This window comes from Octopus bimaculoides, chromosome 1 (assembly GCF_001194135.2).
Source record: "Octopus bimaculoides isolate UCB-OBI-ISO-001 chromosome 1, ASM119413v2, whole genome shotgun sequence".
Lineage (NCBI taxonomy): Eukaryota > Metazoa > Mollusca > Cephalopoda > Octopoda > Octopodidae > Octopus > Octopus bimaculoides.
In genome coordinates this window covers 20,883,398-20,906,869 of record NC_068981.1, presented here as the reverse complement: position 1 = coordinate 20,906,869, position 23,472 = coordinate 20,883,398, and the positions used below count along the sequence as shown (strand labels likewise).

Here is a 23,472-nt window from a genome sequence, read left to right as displayed (position 1 = left end):
CAGTCAAACCGTCCAACCCATGCCACCATGCCAGCATGGAAAATGGACGTTAAATGATGATGATGATGATGATTTTATATATATATATATATATATCTTTGTTGTTTTAAGATTCACTTTTCTCTGTTTACGTATATCACATGGAATTTGGGGCATATTTTCTATAGCTGTATGCCCTTCCTGTCACCAACTCTCACCTGTTTCCAAGTAAGGTAGTATTTCCTCATGCCCAGACATGTTTTAATGGGAAATTAAAAACAAGCAAGACACACACACATATCTTTAATGAGCTAACAAATTCACTCGAGGGCTATAATTGTTCTGGAGCTATAGTAGAACTCACTATGTGCCATGCAATGAAATTGAACCTGAAACTATTTGGCTGGATAGCAAAGTTCTTAATTACACACCCTTCACCACTACCACCATTTTTAATGTCCATTTCACTGTGTTTGCACAGGTGGGCAGGTTTTCTCCATTACTGTATGTCGCCATTCACTCCAGTCTTTGTCATCTCCTCCATGAAGCTTAACATCATGAAATCAGTCTTCACTGCTTCATTTCATGTCTTCCTCTTCCACGGGTTCCATCCACTTTGAGTGTCCTACATTTTTCATACATCTGTCATCTTCCATTACACATCACATGTCCAATTTTTTTCTCTCAGCTCATTTGTTCTGTATCATTCTTGCACATTGATGTCACACATCCAGCAGAGCATGCTCATTTCATTTCAATCTAATCATTGCAAATCTTCTGCATTTAGAGCCCCACATCTCACAGCCATGCTACATTACACTTCGTACACATGCATCATACAAAACTCTTTGTTACTGACAGAAGTAGTAGCTCCTTTGACTTTCTCTGACTCATTCTAACTCTGGTTGCTATACTTTCAGGACATCTCCGCTGTTAATTAGTTCACCTAACTAACAGAAACAATTGAGTACTTCTTGGAGACCTTCTAAGCATTTGAGAGAATCTATTTTCCCTGTGTTTTTAGTTTTTATTACTTTCATATATTTGCCACATACAAAGTCTTTCTCTGTTCACCTGCCTGTAATTTCACATCTCTTTATTTCATAGTTTACCCTAGTTACACCATATGGTATCCTTGTCTATTCTATTTTTCTTTCATACTTACTGATACTCTAGTTTTTGTTAAGTTTACTTTGAAAGCTCTCAATTCAATATTTTGCGTCTGCATCTGGATTTTTTACTGTAATTCTACTGTAGATTAATGTATAAGAACTAGGTCACTGGACATAGGAATTCCCACGGTCTACTGCTCTTAAAATCTTCTGTTATAGCCTAGAGGACTATGATAAATGGAAAGGGACTGAAAACTGAGCTCTGTTAGACTTGGCAACTAAATTCATCACTGTATTCATTGTAGATTTACTTTGCTGACTTCATCTTTATACATGGCTTGTATGGCCCTCACAAACTATTCGTCTACTCAGTGACCATAATATCACAAAGTAAGGGAGTCTGCCAAAGGCTTTCTCCTTGACAAATAAATGCTCTTCATAATTATATTTTCCTTTTAACAGAGAGCATCATTTGTGTCATAGATTCATTCTATATTTGATAAGCCTGCATTTTGGTCACTGTAGAGTGCATAAGCCAACAAATATTGTCATTACATTAGTAAAATAGGTTATTTCCAAGTTTAGATGGACTTGATTGTTAATTGTTAATTCTGTTAGATATGTAGCTGTGTAGCATTTAATTAAAACAATCACGTGTGTGTTAGGTCTTAAATGTTAGCTTAAAAACCTGCCACAATAATAGTGTTTATTTGTGACTGTGTTAGATCTCTAATATGTTATTGTATGTGAGACAAGAGTAGTGTTATTATTTGACCATAATTGTCTGCTATTATTGTCACTCTAATTCTAAACACTGCCACGATCCTAGTGATGCTTAATTGAGAATATTCCACTTACTATTAAACTACAACGAGTTTTAATATAACAGACTTGTGTTATCTGCCATTTTAACTCAATATTGTGTTGTATATCATTTATTTGAAATCTCAATACACTATGTAGTTATGGAATGGAAATTGTTACTGTCATAACTATTATTAATAAAAGATCAAAATGTTTTATTTCTTCAGAATTTCATCTTCAAAACTTTTCAACAAGAAAATGATTTAATAGGGTATTCTTGAACAAAGAATTATGATAAATATATAATGAAACAAATCCCAACATTATTTACATGTGGGATAACAAAGTTCTCACCGCCAAATGAATCTGTTGCAAACATGCTGGAAGTATCAATAACTATCAAACAGTACTGTTGCTAATTTTTCTAAGTGCACTGGATTACAGAGGAAATAACTTATCACTCAAATTATATTCAGTACTTCAACTATTTTATATGTAAATCCACTGACTTCGTTGTTTATAAAGTCACTCACTACAAGAGATAAATCTTAACACAGTTTAATGTGCTTTAGAAATGTTAATTAAATGTTAATTAGAGATTATCCTGGAAACAAGGCTTGAAGTTAAGGTTCACCAAATGTCATTAAAAATATTACATTGAAAGTGCTAAGTGTACAACTCATGTCATCATAACATAGACGATAATCATCATCATATTTTGATTGAATTACAGACCAAATAACCATTATTTTCACCTCTTCCTTCCTACTGTATTAATGTGTATGCAGTAAAGGCCACTAGATAGCTTTGCACAAAGAGGACTGACCAGTGATTTGCTACTGCTAGGATGTAAGCTGAGACTTCAACCCCAGCTGGGTCAACTAGGCCAGGGTGTCTGATGTTGAAAGACCCAAAAAAACTCCCTAAGACCCCAGAAACATCACTGATGGTGCAAGAGGCATTAGTTGTAGTGTGCACAAGAGAAGACTGCACTGGTATGGTCATGTGATGCATATGGTTAAGGACAGCTGTATAAAGTGCCCATCTCTAATTGTGAAGGAACCTATGGAAGGGATAGACCCAGGAAAACATGGGACAAAGTGATGAGAAAAGATCTTCATACATTGAGCCTCACTGAGATGACAAGGGACTGTGACTTCTGGTGATTTGCTGTGTTTGAGAAGACACATCAAGCTAAGTAAAATCATGGCCATCCATACATACTGGTATGTCCTTCACTGCTATGCTCTCAACTGATAGGTCCTTGTATTGCAAGCTCACAGATACTGGTGCCACATAAAAAGCATCCGTTCTGGTGCCATATAAAATGCACCCATGCTGATGCCGCATAAAAACACTCATGCTGGTGCTATGTAAACAGCACCTGTGCTGGTGCCACATAGTAAGCACTCATGCGGGAGCCACATATAAAGAACCCGTGCCAGTGCCACGTAAAAAGCACCCAGTACACTCTGTAAAGTGATTGACTTTAAGTAGGGCATCCAGCTGTAGAAACCATGCCAAAACAGACAACTGGAGCCTGGTACATCTGTCAAACCATCCAACGCATGTCAATCATCGTCTGCCTTCCATGCTAGCATGGGTGGGACAGTTTGACAAGAGCCAGCTAGGCAGGAGCCTGCACCAAACTTCTGTGACTGTTTTGGCAGGATTTTTACTGCTGGATGCCCTTCCTAAAACCAACCACTCAGCAGAGTGGGCTTAGTGCTTTTTACATGGCACAAGCACAGGCGAGGTCAGTTTTGGCAAGATTTTTACAGCTGGATGCACTGACAGGGTCACCAAGTACTTGCATGACAAAATAAAACTCTCAAGAGGGGAGTGGGCATTGGAGGAGGTGATCTTGTGTCAGCTGATGAAAGGTTATAGTGAGACAGAGAGACAGAAATAGGTGTCTTGTCGTAGAGGATGTACAAGGTTACCTGTCCGGAGAGAGAGAGAGAAAGATCAGGAATGAAGACAGTAACAGGTGCGCTAACACGAAGGAAATACATGGTTACCCAACCTGAAGGAAGTGCCAGTACCGCCTGACTGGCACGTAAAAGCACCCACTACACTCTCAGAGTGGTTGGCATTAGGAAGGGCATCCAGCTGTAGAAACTCTGTCAGATCAGATTGGAGCCTGGTGCAGCCTTCTGGTCTGCCAGTCCTCAGTCAAATTGCCCAACCCATGCTAGCATGGAAAATGGACATTAAACGATGATGATGATGATAGATATATATATATATATATCACCCATAATGGAGGAGAGAGTAAAATTTAAAGAAGAGGGTGGTAGAGTTTGTAATGATCCCAGTCTGTGATGTGAAGTTTGTATGTTCTAGCCCTCATTTCTGTCCTATCTTCCCTAACACTTACCACAGACTACTATACTTTTTTGCTCATCACTTCTCTAGACAATTATGTTGTAATTCCTATTCTTTACAACCTCTATATTTTTCACAAATTGGCCACTCTTTATATATATCTTATTCCTCTGCTAGCTGTTCTATTTCTTTTTCCACTTCGCTTGTGTATGTGTCCTTCTGTCCATATCTTGCTTTGCATTCTCACTTCATCTGGTCTTCATTACCCTCTTCCCATTTCAACTGATTTTGATCTATTTACACTCTACCACCCACTCTTTTATATTTTACTTCCTCTGTTCTAACTTTAAGAAACTATCCACTCCACATTTCCTCCCCTATCACTAGGATCCTCTAATGGAATCTTTGATAGGCTACTGTCGAAGGTTGGTGTGACAGTCACCAAGAGATTTCTTCACACTTTATACCTTCTCCTTGGTGTACTTTTGTCATTGAACCAGTATGGTTAATTATTATAGCATATGGTCATCAGTGATGGTTTTCATGCAATTTGAAATAGACTGAATAGTTTTCCCTCTAGGGATGGAAAAGGATTTAGTTACCCAATTCCAAGTGTAATTACCTATAAATAATGTGAGATTGAATAACTTGGTTTATGGTGGAAGGTAATTTTGAGAATATAAGGTGCATTCCAAAAGTTTTGAGTCTTTTTTAGGAGAGGCAGTTGTAACTCTTCTAAATTATTGTAATTTTTGTATATCATTACTATGCATCTAATAAGCTGACCTGCCAACTTTTGTTAATCCAGATTGAAGGAGACAGTTGTAACAACATTTTGAAAACACCCTTCTAAATACTGACTAGTTTGTGGAATGCAATCAGGACATTTGGAAGCTTGCTATGCAATAAAGTTTTGTGTTAAAATGAGCAAAAACACTACAGAAATTTATGAAATGTTCCAAATTACTTATGAATTAACTTTTATGCTAGAAGAAGTTCAAGGATTGTAGAGGTGTGGGAGAGAGAGGGATGTCAGAACATCAGAGCTGGTTGAGAAAATTCACAATTTTCTGGATGAAGACCATTGTGTGTCTATAAAGACAATAAGTGTACAGTTTAGAGTTGGTATGGCAACTATACACACAATTATTCATGAAGATCTGGACATACTCAAAATTTGTGAAAAGCTTTTTCCCAAGGTACTCAGTAATGAGCATCATGGTAACCAGCCACTTGACAAAGATGAACATCAAAACTGACCTTCACCTTCCCTAGTGTAAACCTTGCTACCTATGACTGACTTTTAGTTGTTCCTCAAGATGAAAGAGAATCTCAGGAGCTGTCATTTTGAAGATGAAGTAAGCTGTGACAAGAGCCCTGGATACCTTTATAGGTTTCTACAAAGATTGGAGATGATTTGCTAATGTTATATGCTGCTACCATATCAGGATTGGCAATTGCTATGATGTGGGAATACACATCTGGTGTAAACTGGTATTACACAAATAAATAGTCAGTTAGGGATATCTAAAAAAATAACCTAATGCAGAAATACATTTTAACACAGAATGCACTCTATACTACTTGAATATAGGTACGATACTCAATATTCACTGTTCAACTACCAACTATTAAACTAACACAGTAAACCAACACTGTCAAACTAAAACTATCAACTATCCCCCTCAGTTCACTCAGTTCTTATTTATTGTAATCAGTTAGTCCACCTTCAGTCACATGGGGGTGTTCAGGATTCTCCCATAAAAATCAGTAGAAAGAATTATTTAGTGTATTGTGTCAGTCGTAAATCCTTCTGGACCACTTTATATCTACATCTCACATTAATTTATATTTAAACATTTTACTGAAAGACAATGGTATCATTTCTCCCACCCCATCCATTTTCTAAATACACAAAACAGTAAAACATTTGAATTATGTAAGTTTGCTTTATTATTCATACAAAATTCATTAAATAAAATAATCATTCCATGTTTAATGCATATACTGGTATTTTGTATATAAAAATAGATCATCGTTTTTAAAAAACAGATCAAGAAGCCTTTTTGTTACCTTTCTTTTCATTATAACACTTTTGAATAATTTGATTGAAAGAATACAAATAAAATAAACCAATTAATCTGAAAAGTCCCATGGAGAAAACCTGAAAACAAAAGAGAAACCAAACATAAATATTCTGTTAATGTATTTTAAGATCTCAGCAAAATAAGTAATCAAACCAGTTTAATTAAATGTATGTAATCTATATTCTTTTACTCTATTTACTCTTTTACTTGTTTCAGTCATTTGACTGTGGCCATGCTGGAGCACCGCCTTTAGTCAAGAAAATCGGCCCCAGGACTTATTCTTTGGAAACCTAGTACTTATTCTATCGGTCTCTTTTGCCGAACCGCTAAGTTACAGGGACGTAAACACACCAGCATCGGTTGTCAAGCGATGTTGTGGGGACAAACACAGACACACAAACATATACACACGACATATATATATACATATATACGACGGGCTTCTTTCAGTTTCCATCTACCAAATCCACTCACAAGGCTTTGGTTGGCCCGAGGCTATAGTAGAAGACACTTGCCCAAGGTGTCACGCTGTGGGACTGAACCCGGAACCATGTGGTTGGTAAGCGAGCTACTTACCACACAGCCACTCCTGTTCATTTTTTTTTTTTTTAATACTTTCTACAAACCTACATTTATTTAGACTGAGTAAAGAACTTAAACTATTCTCCACATATATCTCTCATTAATAAATTAATTAGGTTTACTTATCATCCTCATTACTGTTAAATACTGTAGAATTAATAATTGACTGAATCTATTTTTTTAAAGATGCAATGTTTTAAGTTTCCAAACATAATATCAGCTGAAATATTTTATCTAACAATTGGATCAAAGTAATTTTCTAAATTTGTTTAGTTTTTATTTAGAATGGTCCCTTGTAGAAACCAACAATCTTAGTTCCACATCCACAGATAACCTACTTTCCTCTCACATACTTACAGACTCTTGTTTTTATCATAATGGAAACACTTTTGTTTCACTTAACATTAGTATGACATTGAAACCTCTTGCCAAAACACCTTATTGTGGAATATGCTTACAAACAGTCAGCAAAACAGCTATAAGTGAACCACTTTAAGGATTGGAAGGTATGAATTTTGGTTGTGTAAACATACCTAAATTTTGTCAAACATACAAATTAGCCAAGAAGTGGTATTAGATTGAGTGGTGTATCTATCTCCAAAGCAGATGACCTCAATTTAACTTTATCCTTTAAACACAAGAGCTTTTGCTAGTGGCAACAGTTCCTGCCAAAGATTTACCTCTTCCAGAAATGTCATCTTTCATCCTTCAGCAAGAATTAATCATCAAAAACCAAATATTCCATTTTGCTTTTAAAGAAAGAATTGTGTCATTCCTTTTAATGGAATATACCTTATATTTAAGGAGTTACATATTCTTGTACTCAGTCCTACTTACAACTAATGTTCTTATCATAATCCTTATTATATGTTAATATTACTTCAAGGAAAGGCAGCAAGCTAGCAGAATTGTTAGCACATCAGGCAAAATACTTAGCAGCATTTCGTCCATCCTGCCATTCTGAGTTCAAATTCTACCAAGGTTGACTTTGCCTTTCATTTTTTCAGGGTTGATAAAATAAGTATCAGTTGAGCACCTTACACCCTTAAATTTGCTGGCTCTGTGCCAAAATTTGAAACCAACATTACTTCAAGGAGACTTATTTCTAGAATTACTAAATAAGTAATTGCCGAGTTCCGCCTCATCATTCTCAACAGCTTTCAGAAGCAGATATTAGATAATGTCCTTCTCTCTTCAAACTAATTTTAAAAAATCATGACATGGCCTCCATTTTTGGAAAATAATAACATATTTTCAGATTTGTTCTTGGTTTCATTTTATTTCTAAATACCAACTTACATTGGTGTATGTAAAAAACATTTTTATTTTGTCTAACCATTGGTGATGATTCCCCTGTATTCTCCAAAGTGATGGACCTCAGATCAGGATATTATTCACCAACAATAATTTCTCAATTCATAATTTATATTCTTCACATTGGTGTATGTAAAAAAACATTTTTATCTTGTCTAACCATTGGTGATGATTCCCCTGTATTCTCCAAAGTGATGGACCTCAAATCAGGATATTATTTACCAACAATAATTTCTCAATTCATAATTTATATTCTTCACATTGGTGTATGTAAAAAAACATTTTTATTTTGTCTAACCATTGGTGATGATTCCCCTGTATTCTCCAAAGTGATGGACCTCAAATCAGGATATTATTCACCAACAATAATTTCTCAATTCATAATTTATATTCTTCACATTCAGTAACTGCTTTCTATAGTAAGATGTTTGAATATTCAGAAAGGACTACAGCTTTTACTTTTCTGTATATCTGACATATACCCACTCTCAAGACCTTCACCTAGTTATGTGAAACTTTAAAATAATTTACATACCTGCAACAAAGCTTCCAAGCCTGAGGACACTGGTGCCATTCCTGCACTTACTGTTGCCAATAGAAAACCATCAACACCAAAACTGCACTGGAATTTTCCCTTCTAAGAACAAAAGACAATGACGTAAAAAGTTAACTGAAAACAATGAAAATTTTGGAAGCACAACATAACAATTTCCAAGCTGTCTTTGATCTGTCTTCAGCACGAATCTAATGTGAAACTACCTCACTCACTCTACCAACAATGATAAGCATCGAAGAGGCATATTTTTTCAAGCCTCTTCAGTGAAATCTTGTTTTGGATATCTTTATTATTAATCTGTCAAATAGCACAAGTAGAACTGGTGAAAACTTTGTTACTGAATACCTGGTTGATAGATCCAACAGGATTTATATCTCAACTGATAAACCAAGAGATCAGTATTTTAACCACTTGAATATTCCTGAAATGAAAATAAGTTGTCAAATCACAATTACATGACTTGACAACATCATTGTCATCATCATCTTCATTTAACATCTGTTTTTTTTATGCTGGCATAGATTGGATGCTCTGACATGTTCCAACAAGCTGCAGGGCTGTGTTGGGCATGATTTCTATTCCTTGATGCCCCTTCTAATGCTTGCCACTTAATAGAGTGTACTAGGTATTTTTTGTTGTTGCTTTTTGTTTTGTTTTGTTTTTATGCGACACCAAAACTGGTGAGGTCGCCAACTAACTCACAAGAGAAAAGAAAAGTAAAAAGTGCCCTCAACTGAATGGGAGTGTATTTGAGAGAGAAGGGGGTGGTTTTATGTCAGGGCCTGAAAGCTTAATCATCAGAGAGAGACAAGTACAGGTGTCTTGCTGTAGAGAAGATACATGGCTACCCTGCATCTATCAAAACTGATTAGAGATCAGAAACTAAATTAAATGATTTAATTATAATTTATAAAACAGCTAAAATTACATAAAATACTCACAACAGGCCAGCTTGTCTCAATTCCTTTAATCAAATCTCCACATAAAAAGACATCCAGATAAACACTTGAACCAGCAAGGGATTCTCTATAGAGCCACACAATATACTGAATACAGCAAGTAAATCTCCCTCAATAAATTCTTTACTGTCTTCTAAAATGGTGATTAAATGCTTTAAGTATCAATTCTTATAGCAGAATAATAATAATGAAATTATTGTGTATAGTGCTCAGGTGCACTACAACTCATCAAAGGTGCATGTACAGTTCATAGAATTATGTACAAATGTCAGGAAAGTGAACAGTGTATGAGTCATACATGTGAATGGAGTGGGGGGGGGCAAGTGTAGTGTTGGCAAATTCCAGGAAGCATGGAGGTTTTAGAGGATGCAATGTCACAGCAGCTAACAACTAACGCAGGTAGTTTATTCCATGCTTTAGCAACTCTGAGTGTGAAAAAATGTTTCTTAAAGTCATGGGAGCTGTGCTGTTTTCTGACTTTGTAGGTATGTGTCCACGTGTGTTAGACACATGGAGCTAAAAAAAAGTGCTCAAGGTGGTTGTTGGCACGATGGTTAATAATTTTGTCAGTTGCCAGACATCAGAGCTTCAATGTATTAATGCCCAAAGAAGCAAGGTGTTCAGAGTATGGTAGATGCCTGATGGAGAGTATTCGCTTGGTTGCACATCTCTGAACAGTTTCCAGGAAGTCAATGTCCTGAGCAAGATAGGGGTTCCAGACTGGTGATGCAAATTCCAAGTGTAGCTGCACCATAGCCATATACAGCCTTAAATAGATAGCTGGAGAGCAGCTGACAAAGATCTTTCTGAGTGATGCCAAGACAACCTCAACCTTCTTGACAATTTTAGAGATGTTCTCCGTCCAGCGCAAATTGCTGCTGATAGTAATGCCTAGGTCACGATATTAATGTTGTGGAGAGAGTATGTGGACACTGGGTTTTTCCTCCCAAAATGCATGGTGGTACACTTGTCAACAGCCAGCTTGAGTTACCAGTCCATGATCCATTGTTGCATTGTGTCCAGGTCCAATTGCAGGAAAGATCTATAGTGTTCAGGATCTGTCCTTTCTATCTCAAGGTACAGCTTGATGTCATCTGCACATTTCAGCACCAGCATTCTTTAAGTTGGCATCTATGTCATTAATGTATGTAACAAACAAAAGGAACCAAGAACAGATCCCTGCAGTACACTAGATGACATCTCATAGGGTGAAGAATGTCCCACAATTAAGAAAAGATGACTTTGTAACAAACACTGGTCAGACAATAAGTTTTAACACAAGTGGCATGGTATATCTAAAGTGCTGTGAATATTTTATCAACTACTTCTGGGCCATAGGTATGTGGAACTGAATGGGACTTCTTAAGAAGACGCTGACATATTCAAATAAAAGGAAAATGAATAAGGCAGCTGATGAATAAGAAAACAAAAGAGAGAAATACATAAGTAGGAGCGATGAGGATATTTTAGATTGAGAGTAGAATCAACAAAAGACAGATATTATAAGTGACATACCATATTACAAACCCATAACACTGATGATAACTATCTATGAATATTTCATTATTATTATTTGGTTTGCTAACGATGCTGCTGTAATGATATTAAGGCAGCAAGTTGGCAGAATCTAGTGAGCAGCATTTCTTCTAGCTTTACATTCTTAGTTCAAATGTCACCAAGGCTGACTTTGCCTTTCATCCTATTGGGGTCGATAAAATAAGTACCAGTGTGGTGCACTGCGGTTGATGTAATCAATGTTCCCCTCCTAATCAATGTCACCATCCTAATCCCAATAATTTGACAATATCTTATAAAAACTTACCAGTGCATCATCAACAATCTTTTTTGCCACAGTTTCAGATGAGATTAAGCCACCAGTTTCTGATATTAGTTCAGTCTCTTTTGGCTGTAAAAAGAACAATGTTTGTATTTTTAAACACATTTTTCACAGATATATATTTGTGATTTTTCTGGCTCACATAGATCAGACAGTTTCACAAATTAAAATTTTTTCACTCAACCTTAAATTGAAAGCAGCGATTAGCTGATTGCAGAGTAAAGTGTGGTGACTGAGGTTGGGTTTGAAGTGATTGCCTTTAAATTATACATATATATACATACAGCCATAGGAGTGGCTGTGTGGTAAGTAGCTAGCTTACCAACCACATGGTCCGGGGTTCAGTCCCACTGCATGGCATCTTGGGCAAGTCTTCTACTATAGCCTCGGGCCGACCAAAGCCTTGTGAGTGGATTTGGTAGACGGAAACTGAAAGAAGCCCGTCGTATATATGTATATATATATATGTATGTATGTGTGTGTATGTGTTTGTATGTGTGTGTTTGTCCCCCCAACATCGCTTGACAACCGATGCTGGTGTGTTTATGTCCCCGTAACTTAGCGGTTCGGCAAAAGAGATCGATAGAATAAGTACTAGGCTTCTAAAGAATAAGTCCTGGGGTCGATTTGCTCGACTAAAGGCGGTGCTCCAGCATGACCACAGTCAAAAGACTGAAACAAGTAAAAGAGTAAAAGAGTATACATATATATATATATATATATATATATATATACATACATATATATATATATAAGTATATGTATGTACATATAGATATATCATCATCATCATTTAACATCTGTTGTCCATGTTGGCAGAGTTAGACGGTTTGACTAGGTTGGCCCGCTGGAAGGCTACACCAGGCTCCAGTCTGATTTGGCATGGTTTTCTATGGCTGGATGCCCTTCCTAACGCCAACCACTCTGAGAGTGTAATGGTGCTTTTATGTGCCACTGGCACGAGTGCCATTTGCATGACACCGCTATCTGCTATGACTGCAATTTTGCTTGGTTTGATGGGTCTTCTTCTCAAGTACAATATAATGCCAAAGGTCTTGGTCTTTACCTCATTGCCTCCGTGAGGCCCAACACTCGAAAGTAACTCGACCACTTTGCCTCCATGAGATATATATATATATTCACAGAATACTGGAAATGAATGATACTGCTTGTATCACAGTGATAGTCATTTATAAATATCACATGATGTCAAGTGTAAGAGACACAAACACATGCATACACATATATACATTTCCAACATCTCCAAGGTGATGAAAATGAATGTAAGCAATCCTCTCTCTCGCTCTCGCTCTCTCTTCTCTGATCATTACTATGGAACCATACATAAAGTATATACTTCTCTCTGTCATTCACCAATGGTCCCTTATTAAGAACTTGTTATTGCCCTTGACATGAACCAGGACTTCGACTATGTCTGACATAAGAACCACTTATCTAAGTGGCCAGTCAATGGTCCCCATCTATCTCTAATCTCTCAGACTATAAGTTATTCTGTTTGACTACTCATTGTAAAATGTGCTGGGAGTATTCTCTGGTATATTTCAAGGTTCATTTATATCTCAGGACATTAAGAAAAAACAGTCTGCAACCTCAGACCCACAAATGTGCTGTTCCTTTTCTCTCTATTTTTTAAATCACTTCTACAATAGTTCCTGCTTCTCTAAATTAATTACCCTCATCAGTCTTATTGTCCTGCCCCACAAATTTCACATGAAATACTTCAACCAAACCTTCATCTCCAGAATTGCAACCCACCAGAATTACTTCCTCATCCATGTTTTCCAAAAGACATTGACTAACTGATATTCAAACTGGACATTAACAAATTTTATTAGTCTGGCTGGGCCTATAAATGACCATGAGGTTAAGAATAACCATGGATCTATAAATGACTATAGGTCAATAACAGACCATAGAACTATAAATAACCATAGGCCTATAAATTGCCATAGGCTTATAACCACTTCATGAGTCAATAAATTATCAAAGGCCTATAAGTAACCCCTGGAGACTATAAATGAACTGTAGGTCTATAATTAGCCCCATGAGTCTATAAATGGCTGTAGGCCTACAAGTGATCATAGACTTATAACTGGCCCTTTAGGTTTATAAATGGTCATGGCCTATAATTGATTCCAAAAGTTTATAAATGACAGTGGTCTATAATTGACCCAGGCAATGGTCACTGCTCCCTTTTTAACTATTTTTTATGAAAACAAAAAAGTTAAGGACTTACTTTTGACTTCTGTTCTTCTGCAAAACCTGGTGTGTCTGTATCAGGTGGGAAGGCAAGGGTTATACCAATATTGTAAGGTTTTAGCTTAGAGAAGAAAAGCAGTTGACAGTTCAGACAGAAATGTTATACAGAGATACTGTAGCATGACAAAACTAATAGCATTCAACAGCAGGATATTTCAATATCAGTCTTGCTTTAAAATGACTAACAATTTTACTCACTTCACTCTGCAAGGCTTCAGATAACCCTTTTAATGCAAATTTGGAACTAGAATAGGCTGTGTAACCATAAAAACTAAGCTGACCAGCTTGGGATGATATAAAGACAATGGAACCTTCTTTCCTGGCTTTCATGCTACCAACCACAGATTTGGTGGCATAAACACTGGCAAAATAGTTGACATCCATCATATACTGAAAGAGAAGAAATTTAGATTTGATACTCTCTTCTGAGATCATTTCAACATCATCATCATCATCACTGTGAACATCATCATTGTTGTCATTATTATCACTGCCACTGCCACCACTGTCATCATTATCATTACCATCATTATCACCATGATCATTACGAACATCATTATCATCATGATCGATATCATCATCATCATCATCATCATCATTTAATGTCTAGCTACCATAAGTTCAACAATTTAACAGGATCTGATGAGCTGGAGGACATCAAGCACCATTATCTACTTCAGCTTGATTTCTACTGTTGGATGCCCTTCCTAATGCCAACCACTTTACAAAGCATGCTGAGTGCTCTTTTCAAAATGCCAGCACGATAATGTAAATAATAAAAAATGGCACTTGTGCTCGTGACATGTGTAAGGATTTTCGAGTGAGATCGTTGCCAGTGCCCCTGGACTGGTTCTTGTGCGGGTGGCACATAAAATACACCATTTTGAGCGTGGCCGTTGCCAGTACCGCCTGACTGGCCTTCGTGCGGGTGACACGTAAAAGCACCCACTACACTCTCGGAGTGGTTGGCGTTAGGAAGGGCATCCAGCTGTAGAAACTCTGCCAAATCAGATTGGAGGCTGGTGTTGCCATCCGGTTTCACCAGTCCTCAGTCAAATCGTCCAACCTATGCTAGCATGGAAAGCGGACGTTAAACGATGATGATGATGTTTCGAGTTTGGGCACAAGGATAACAGTTTCAGGGAAGGGAGTAAGTTGATTACACCAACCGCAGTGTTCAGCTGGTACTTATTTTCTCAACCCCGGAAGGATGAAAAGCAAAGTCAACCCTAACAGCATTTGAACTCAGAACTTAAAGACAGATGAAATGCTGTTAAGCATTCTGCCCAGCATGCTAACAATTCTGCCAGCTCGCGCCTTAATAATAATAGTAATAATAAGGATAATAATTGATTATAATAATAATCCTTTCTATTATAGGCACCAGGCCAGCAATTCTGGGGAGACAGTAAGTCACTTTCATCAACCCCAGTGATGAACTGGTATTTATTTTATCACCCCTGGAAGGATGAAAGGCAAAGTTGACCTCACTGGAATTTGAAAATTCAGAATATTCAGATGGATGCATTTTGCCTGGTGTGCTAACAATTCTGCCAGCTTGTCATAATAATAATAATGATGATGATGATGATGATGACGATGATGATGATTTCAAATTTTTGCTACAAGGGCAGTTTGTGGGAGGGGATTAAGTCGACTACATCAACCCCAGTGTTTCACTGGTACTTAATTTACCGACCCCGAAAAGATGAAAGGCAAAGATGACCTTGGCAGAATTTGAACTTAGAACATAGCGATGGGTGAAATACCACTAATCATTCCGTCCAGCTTGCTAATGAGTCTGCCAGCTCGCTGCAGCAGCAGCAACAACAGCAACAACAACAATAACAACAACAGCAACAGCAGCAGCAACAACAAGTACAATAATAATGGTGCAGCCATCTGGTTCGCCAGTCCTCAGTCAAATTGTCCAACCCATGCTAGCATGGAAAATGGACGTTAAACAATGAATAATAATAATAATAATAATAATAACAACAACAACAACACAACAACAACAATAACAATAACAACAACAGCAGCAGCAGCAGCAGAATTCCAGAACCTAGCCATTGACTTATAGAGGCTAAGGAAAGTGCAAGTAAAATGTATCCCTGTAATTATAGGTGCATTAAAAACTATCCCTAAAGATTTGAACAGATGAATATTGTTTTGTCTTGGTATAAAAGATGGGCTACAGTAAATATTCTGCTCAAAACCACAAATTTGCTTGTCAGTTGCTTGATCTTAACCACTTGAGCATGTCCCTTGGTGGCTGACAATATGTGCATCTCCGATCACAAGCAGAAGTAGTGGGGGAGCATCATAGCCATGTGTTGTGAGGAGTTCTTTGGGGTTTCGATAATTCACCTTTGGAAACATGGGTGTTTTGTTCATCATCCTTAAACAACCCTTAATCAGGGACCTTTTGAGTGGGATGAGCTACTCGACCTGAAGAAAATTCTAACTGGGCCCCACCTGCAAGGTTATGCACTGTTTATCTTGATATGAGATCACTACGTCGCACACATATGGTAGTGATGCATATGCCTGGTGTACCCTTATCAGACAGGTAGTCACGATGGGTATACTGGGCTTCATATGTTTTACCCCAGTGTCACTTTGATGGTATGCACTGCTCTCTCACTCAATAATAATAATATATATATCATCATCATCATCATCGTTTAAAGTCCGCTTTCCATGCTGGCATGGGTTGGATAGTTTGACTGAGGACTGGCAAGCCAGGAGGCTGCAATATGATCTGGCAAGGTTTCTACAGCTGGATGCCCTTCCTAATGCCAACCACTCCAAGAGTGTAGTGGGTGCTTTTTACATGCCATCAACATGGGGGCCAGTCAGGTGGCACTGGCATCAACCACGCTTGAATGTTGTTTTTTACATACTACTGGCACGGGAGCCAGTCAGGCGGCACTAGCATCAACCACACTCAAATAGTGTTTCTTATGTGCCACTGGCACAGGTGTCAGTCGGGGAGCATTGATATACATATATATATTAATTATCAGATTAATTGACTCTATATCCTTTTTCCAAATTCCAAATTTATAAATTTTTACTTAAAAACACTGTTTTAATACATCTTAACTGAATAAAACTACATTTAAGTTATTGTTGAGATTGAACAAAACATATGCTCAACTTAACCACATATATATCTAGAACACAAAGTACTTTTATTTTAAAATATCACAAAAAAACAATAACATTTAACACAACTCTTTGTTATACATACTTTACTATACACCAAACAGAAACAACAGCTGTTTGTTTACCTTAAAATCATCAATACTGGTTTTTTCAAAGTCAGCACTCATGGATGTTCCAGCACAATTGACTAAAATGTCAACTTCTTTCCCTTGGTCTTCAATAACCTTTGTAAAATAAAACAATTTTGGAGAGAAGTTTGTGAAAATTGTATAATTAGGAAATAAATGCATGTTTTAACATATTGGTTTTTTAGGTTTAGAGTTTCAGTCATGTGATTATGTGGTTGATTCAGATCGACAGCTAAACCTTTGGTCTTCATACACTCAATTTTGACAGGACGAGAAGCCTTACCAAGACATATGGTAGCTACAGTACATTTTACCTAGACAGCTATGATATCTTTGCAATCCAGGAACAGGATAGCTACTAAATACATCATCTATATGAGAGATAAGGATGCTTTCAGATTCAAGTACTTAAGGATTACTAAATACTTGCAAGACAAGGACCCCTCAGCTGGGATATGCCATACCACTCCCTCTACCCGTCAAGAAGTTTTTGTCTTGCAAGTACTTGATGACTCTGCTGGTGTTGGTTTCACATAAAAACCATCCAGTACAACCTTTAAAGTGGTTGATATTCGGAAGGGGATTTAGCCATAGAAACTATGCCAGAGTAGACAATGGAGCCTGGTGCAGTTCTTGACTTGCCAGCTCCTGTCAAACCATCTAACCCATACTTGCATGGAAAACGGATGTTAAATAATAATGTGATAGATATCCTCCACAGCATCAGCAGCTGTCTGAAAGTGTTTGCAAGTTACTAGCTTCTTACGAGACGTAATATTGTTGCTAAGACCATTTATGATGCTATCCACAAGAAGGATTATTCTATTAGCTATATGAAGGCACAGTAGAAACAAATTGTATCCACACCTTTAAAAATAAGGAAATCTGATGGAACATTACAATAAAAACAGCAAACTAGTGCAAGCGTAATATGCTTGATACTATTCTATGGGACAAGGAATAAAATATGATGCACTGTTGTAGAGGTCAGCTACCCAGAGGATGTGAAAATTTCATTTAAAATTAGAGAAAAGACAACAAAAATAGAAACCCTTTATCACAACATTGTATAGTTTAGTCTAAAAATAAGGAAAATACATACAGTAAAACAGACTGAATTTTAGTATTATATAGACTAAACAGGTGTTATTCAGAAATAATATCAAAAATTTTTTGTACCCAATACCAGTTCATAATTTTTTTAAAGATATTTGAAAGCATTTGTTTTAAAATGTCATTTGTTTCATTTAGTGATTTCTAATTGTTTCCAAGTCAAATGTTTTATATGTAACCAATACAAAAAATAGAATCTTTAAGACTTACCTTCTTCATGGTATTCTCTACATCTTGGTAACTTTTGGATAAGTCAATTGAGGCTGTAACTACTTTCTGGAATAGAAAAATATAAAATAGCACCATATATTCAGATATGTAGAACTATCTTCAACCCAAGAACAAATATAAGTTTTAGTATTAAAAGTAAAACTATTAAACTGAAAGTATCTCACATGACGATAGGGGTGTTGTTGTTTCACTTTTGACACGTAATACTGAAATAGTGTAAGAGATAAGAGATTGCTCCAGGCTCGCATTAGGCAAGAAACTGAAAATTTATTTTTGGCCCATGACACTACATCCCTAAGTAAGGCATGTGTATAATTAGAATGAAATCAGTTGGGTAGTTCTCGAGTTTTAGGGATTCACACAGACACACAGACAGACACACATTCTCAGTTTTATATATTAAGATGACTTTCTCAAGCGTAGCAGGCTGCAAAGATGTGTGTGTGTGTGTGAGAGAGAGAGAGAGAGAGAGAGAGAGAGTGAGTGTGTGTGTGTGTGTGTGTGTTATTACAGATATATAAATACAACTGGCCCTATTCTAGAACATTATTAACTGCCACTGTATTAATCTGTTACAATTTATCCAACTTGTCTTTATAAATTCCATTTCTTCAAAAGATGTTTTTCCTTCAAAAATTATTTTTCGAGCCAAGAACACTTTTGTAACCGGTAGACCTGTTGAGGCAAGTGAAATCGAAATCGAGTTAGATTTGACGACTGGCACCCATGCCAACGTCGTCTCCCTCATTGGACACGAAACTCAGCTTGCGAAGACTTATTGGGGCAAGCGAAAGCGAAATTGTGATGGCATCTGTGCCCGCGGCATGTGTAAGGACTTTCAAGTGAGATCATTGCCAGTGCCCCTGGACTGGCTCTTGTGCGGGTGGCACATAAAATACACCCTTTTGAGCGTGGCCATTGCCAGTACTGCCTGACTGGCCTTCGTGCGGGTGACACGTAAAAGCACCCACTATACTCTCTGAGTAGTTGGCGTTAGGAAGGGCATCCAGCTGTAGAAACTCTACCAAATCAGATTGGAGCCTGGTGTAGCCATCTGGTTTCACCAGTCCTCAGTCAAATCGTCCAACCCATGCTAGCATGGAAAGCGGACGTTAAACGACGATGATGATGATGATGATGAGTCTGGGCATACTGTCTCATTAAATAGTAACATTGATGATAGTTCCATTATATTTATTAGTCTTTCTCATCATTCCTAACTACCAGTGTCTTTCAACAACAATATCAACAAATGAAGGAACTTGAACTAATGATAGGATTTCTATACGGTTGCTAAACCTGCTAGAAATAACAGCTATTATGTAACCCATCATAGTAACCCTAAAAATGTGTCACTTGAGCAACTACCAACCAACCTGTTCTCACACTAAGACTTCTGTAACATTTCAGTTACATTAGAATGATGTAACACAACTATAAAAAATACATCACAGAAGAGATTTGACATGTGTCTATATGGTATTAATATAGTGTCAATATGATATCTATGTGGTATTTACATCATATTTGTACGTATATAGTGTCTCAGTGGTAAGTTAATGGGGTGTGTATAATGTATATATGTGATATGTTTATGGGTGACTATAGCTGTACATTGTGTCAACATGGTATATGCATAATGTAAAACCCTGTGCACCTACAGGCATACTGAGTATGCTCTCTTCTGACAGTCAGCACCAAACACACACACACACACATTGCTCTACAGCTCGTTAGTTCTCATCAAACCATTCAACCCATGCCAGCATGGAAAACAGACATTAAATGGTGATGAGGATGATATACACACACACACACACACATATATGGAAGTAGTCTTATTTTCTCCCACTTCTCACAGAGCATTAGGTGACTCCATTGTTTCTGTAGCAGTTTGAATACTGAAGGAAAGGCTGACAACCTTGTATCCCATCTCTCCTCCTTTCTCAACACATTGGCTCTGTCAGATACCAACTCAGGATTTCAAAGTTGAAGAGTGAGAGCATCCATAAACTTTGACAGGAGCCCACTCTAAGTACTGTTGGCTGCAGTCACTTGTGTCTGCAACTCATGTAAGACAGGGTCATTACACACAACAGTATGACTGCAGTCATTACCCACTACCCAAATATAATAATTGGTGAATATCTTTTTGCATCATGTGTACAAACAACTTCATCATTCAACATCTCTTTCCCATACTGGCATGGGTTGGATGGTTTGACAGGAACTGACAAGTCAGAAGGCTGCACCAAGCTCCAATGTCTGCTCTGGCATAGTTTCTACAGTGAGGTGCTCTTCCTAACACCAACCACTTTACAGAGTATACTGTTTTTTGGGGGGTGGGGGTGGGGGGTACCAGCATTAGTGAGGTCACTAAGTACTCGCAAGACAAGACCTCTCAGCTGAGTGGAAAGCAGTATTGAAAGATGTGAAAGTATGGTAGAAGGACACAGTAGGTGTGCACACAGTTTCTTCAGTTGAAAAGAAATAGAAAGAAAGGGAGATGGTGAGAGCTTACCCTCGAGGCACAAGGTAAATATGAATTATATCTACATGGTGTATATAGATAGTGGAAAAAAGAAAGCTTAAGAAAATTTAATAAGACTGACCTGTTGCTCATCAATAAAACATTTCTGTACTTCATCTGCTACAGTTTGGAGTCTTTCCTGGAGAGTAAAACAGATATTAATATATCATGTTTATAGCATGAGATGAGATGAGATGGGATGGTGGTAGTGGTAGTGGTTGTAGTGGTTTGTACTGGTGGTGGTGATTTGTAGTGGTGGTAGTGATATAGCCCGCAGACACTCATCTAAGTGAATGGTTAAATATACAATATCAGTAGTTATATGTGTATTGCAGTAGTGTGTGGTGATGTATTGTGGTAGTGATAGATATATACTTTCCCACTCTAGGCACAAGGCCCGAAATTTGGGGGGTGGGGGTCCAGTCAATTAGATCGACCCCAGTATGCAACTGGTAGTTAATTTATCGACCCTAAAAGGATGAAAGGCAAAGTCGACCTTGGCGGAATTTGAACTCAGAATGTAAAGACAGACGAAATACTGCTAAGCATTTTGCCCGGCATGCTAACGTTTCTGCCAGCTCACCACCTTGATGGTGATAGTTTTATAGAAGTAATAATGTTTGGCAATATGAAGTAGTTGTGTATTGTGGTAAGGTTTAGTTGTGATATATAATTATTTTTTAACCCCCAGATCAGTCCTGACTAGCAGACTTATAATTAAAGGTGTTCCAGGTGTGACCGCCACATCTTTATCTCATATATTACATATCTAGGACTACATTTTCTAGTGTGTTCCTTTCTATCAAGATGATAGCGTGCAATTTGAATGAAATCTGGTTGATATTGCTAGTATGTCAATTGACCAAGTAGAGGCAGGTTTGCTGGTTCATTTCATGACTTGAGGTGTTAATATGTGGTGGTAATATGTGGTAGCAGTATGACTAGTAACATGTGGCAGTGATGCAGAGTATGTGTGCATACACTGTGTGTATGTGTATGCGTGTGTGTGAGTGTGTGTGTACTTGTGTTTCCTTGTCTTGACGTCTCACAATAGTTGTAAAGGAGTGACACAATAACACAAGTAGTGTCCTTCATTTGCTATCTTTCATAAAAAAAAAACATGCTTGGCTTTGAAGAAATATTATTTTACTTGGAAACAGATGAGGTCTAGCAACAGGAAGGAGATCTAGTCATGGAAAACTTGCCTCAATGAATTCCATCAAACCCATGCAGCAGGAAAAGTGGAAGTTAAAATGATGGCAACGGTGATGATGATATGTGCACACACACACACTTGGAATTTGCATCACCAGTCTGGAATCCCTAACTTGCTCAGGACATTGACCTTCTGGAAACTGTTCAGAGACGTGCAACCAAGCAAATACCCTCCATCAGGCATCTACCATACTCTGAACAACTTGCTTCCCTGGCCATAGATACATTGAAGCTCCAATGTGTGGCAACTGACTTGGTAAACATCCACGAAATTATTAACCATCATGCCAACAACCACCTTGAGCACCTTTTTTAGCTCCATGTGTCTAACACACGTGGGCATGCCTACAGAGTCAGAAAACAGCACAGCTCCCATAACTTTTGGAAACATTTTTTCACACTCAGAGTTGCTGAAGCATGGAACAAACTATATGCATTAGTTGTTAGTTGCCAAGACATTTCATCCTTTAAAACCTCCATGTTTCCTGAAAACTTGCCAACACTACACCTGATACCCCCCCCCCTCCATATGCATACACGCATGTATATCATGACTCATACACTGTTCACTTTCCTGACTTTTGTACATAATTCTATGAACTGTACATGCACCTTTGATGAGTTGTAGTGCACCTGAGCACTATACACAATAATTTCATTATTATTATATACACACACACACATACACACAAGCTAATGAAGGAGTTTCTATGCAGCTACTCGATCTTCTACAAATAACAGCCAAATACCCACATAATTATATCCTACCATCTGGATCGGGGCTGACATGAGACTAAGCAACAACAAAATCTAACAGAAAAAGGTTTCAAGTGTTAACAGATGAATTGATACAAACCTGATTGCGGGCTAATAATGTGACATTTGCACCTTTGGAAGCAACATAAAGTGCCACAGATTTACCAATACCACTTGATCCACCAGTCACCTATATAAGAAAAAAAAAAATGAAGATTTAAGTCATTAGATGTGAAATAGCAGTAAGAAGCCTAATACTGGGAAATATTTGTTTTGATAAGATAAGAGTGATGCAATAGAGAAGGAAAACAATGGATGTAGAGAGAGTTAGTTATCGTGAAGTTATTGCATACACTTTAGTTTCAGCCCAATCATCATCATCACCATCATCGTTTAATGTCCGCTTTCCATGCTAGCATGGGTTGGACGATTTCACTGAAGACTGGTGAACCAGATGGCTACACCAGGCTCCAATCTGATTTGGCATGGG

At 37.5% G+C, this 23,472-nt stretch overlaps 1 protein-coding gene across 2 annotated transcripts in view; it reads right to left on the bottom strand.

The window, feature by feature from the left end:
• Positions 1-6,152: 6,152 nt before the first annotated feature.
• The window catches only part of LOC106882256 (3-ketodihydrosphingosine reductase), a 24,438-nt gene continuing 7,118 nt past the window's right edge, over positions 6,153-23,472 (bottom strand). The window contains exons 2-10 of one of the 2 annotated variants that reach the window (XM_014932871.2): positions 23,083-23,172; positions 21,094-21,150; positions 18,461-18,526; positions 17,135-17,233; positions 14,037-14,228; positions 13,816-13,899; positions 11,544-11,627; positions 8,742-8,843; positions 6,153-6,387 (exon numbers count right to left, since the gene is read on the bottom strand). In XM_014932871.2, the coding sequence (XP_014788357.1) occupies positions 6,277-6,387; positions 8,742-8,843; positions 11,544-11,627; positions 13,816-13,899; positions 14,037-14,228; positions 17,135-17,233; positions 18,461-18,526; positions 21,094-21,150; positions 23,083-23,172 (885 nt within the window). In that variant the 3' untranslated portion in view covers positions 6,153-6,276. Of the gene's footprint in view, positions 6,388-8,741; positions 8,844-8,867; positions 9,855-11,543; positions 11,628-13,815; positions 13,900-14,036; positions 14,229-17,134; positions 17,234-18,460; positions 18,527-21,093; positions 21,151-23,082; positions 23,173-23,472 lie in introns of those variants that run through there. The other variant, XM_014932880.2, reaches the window with a different exon arrangement.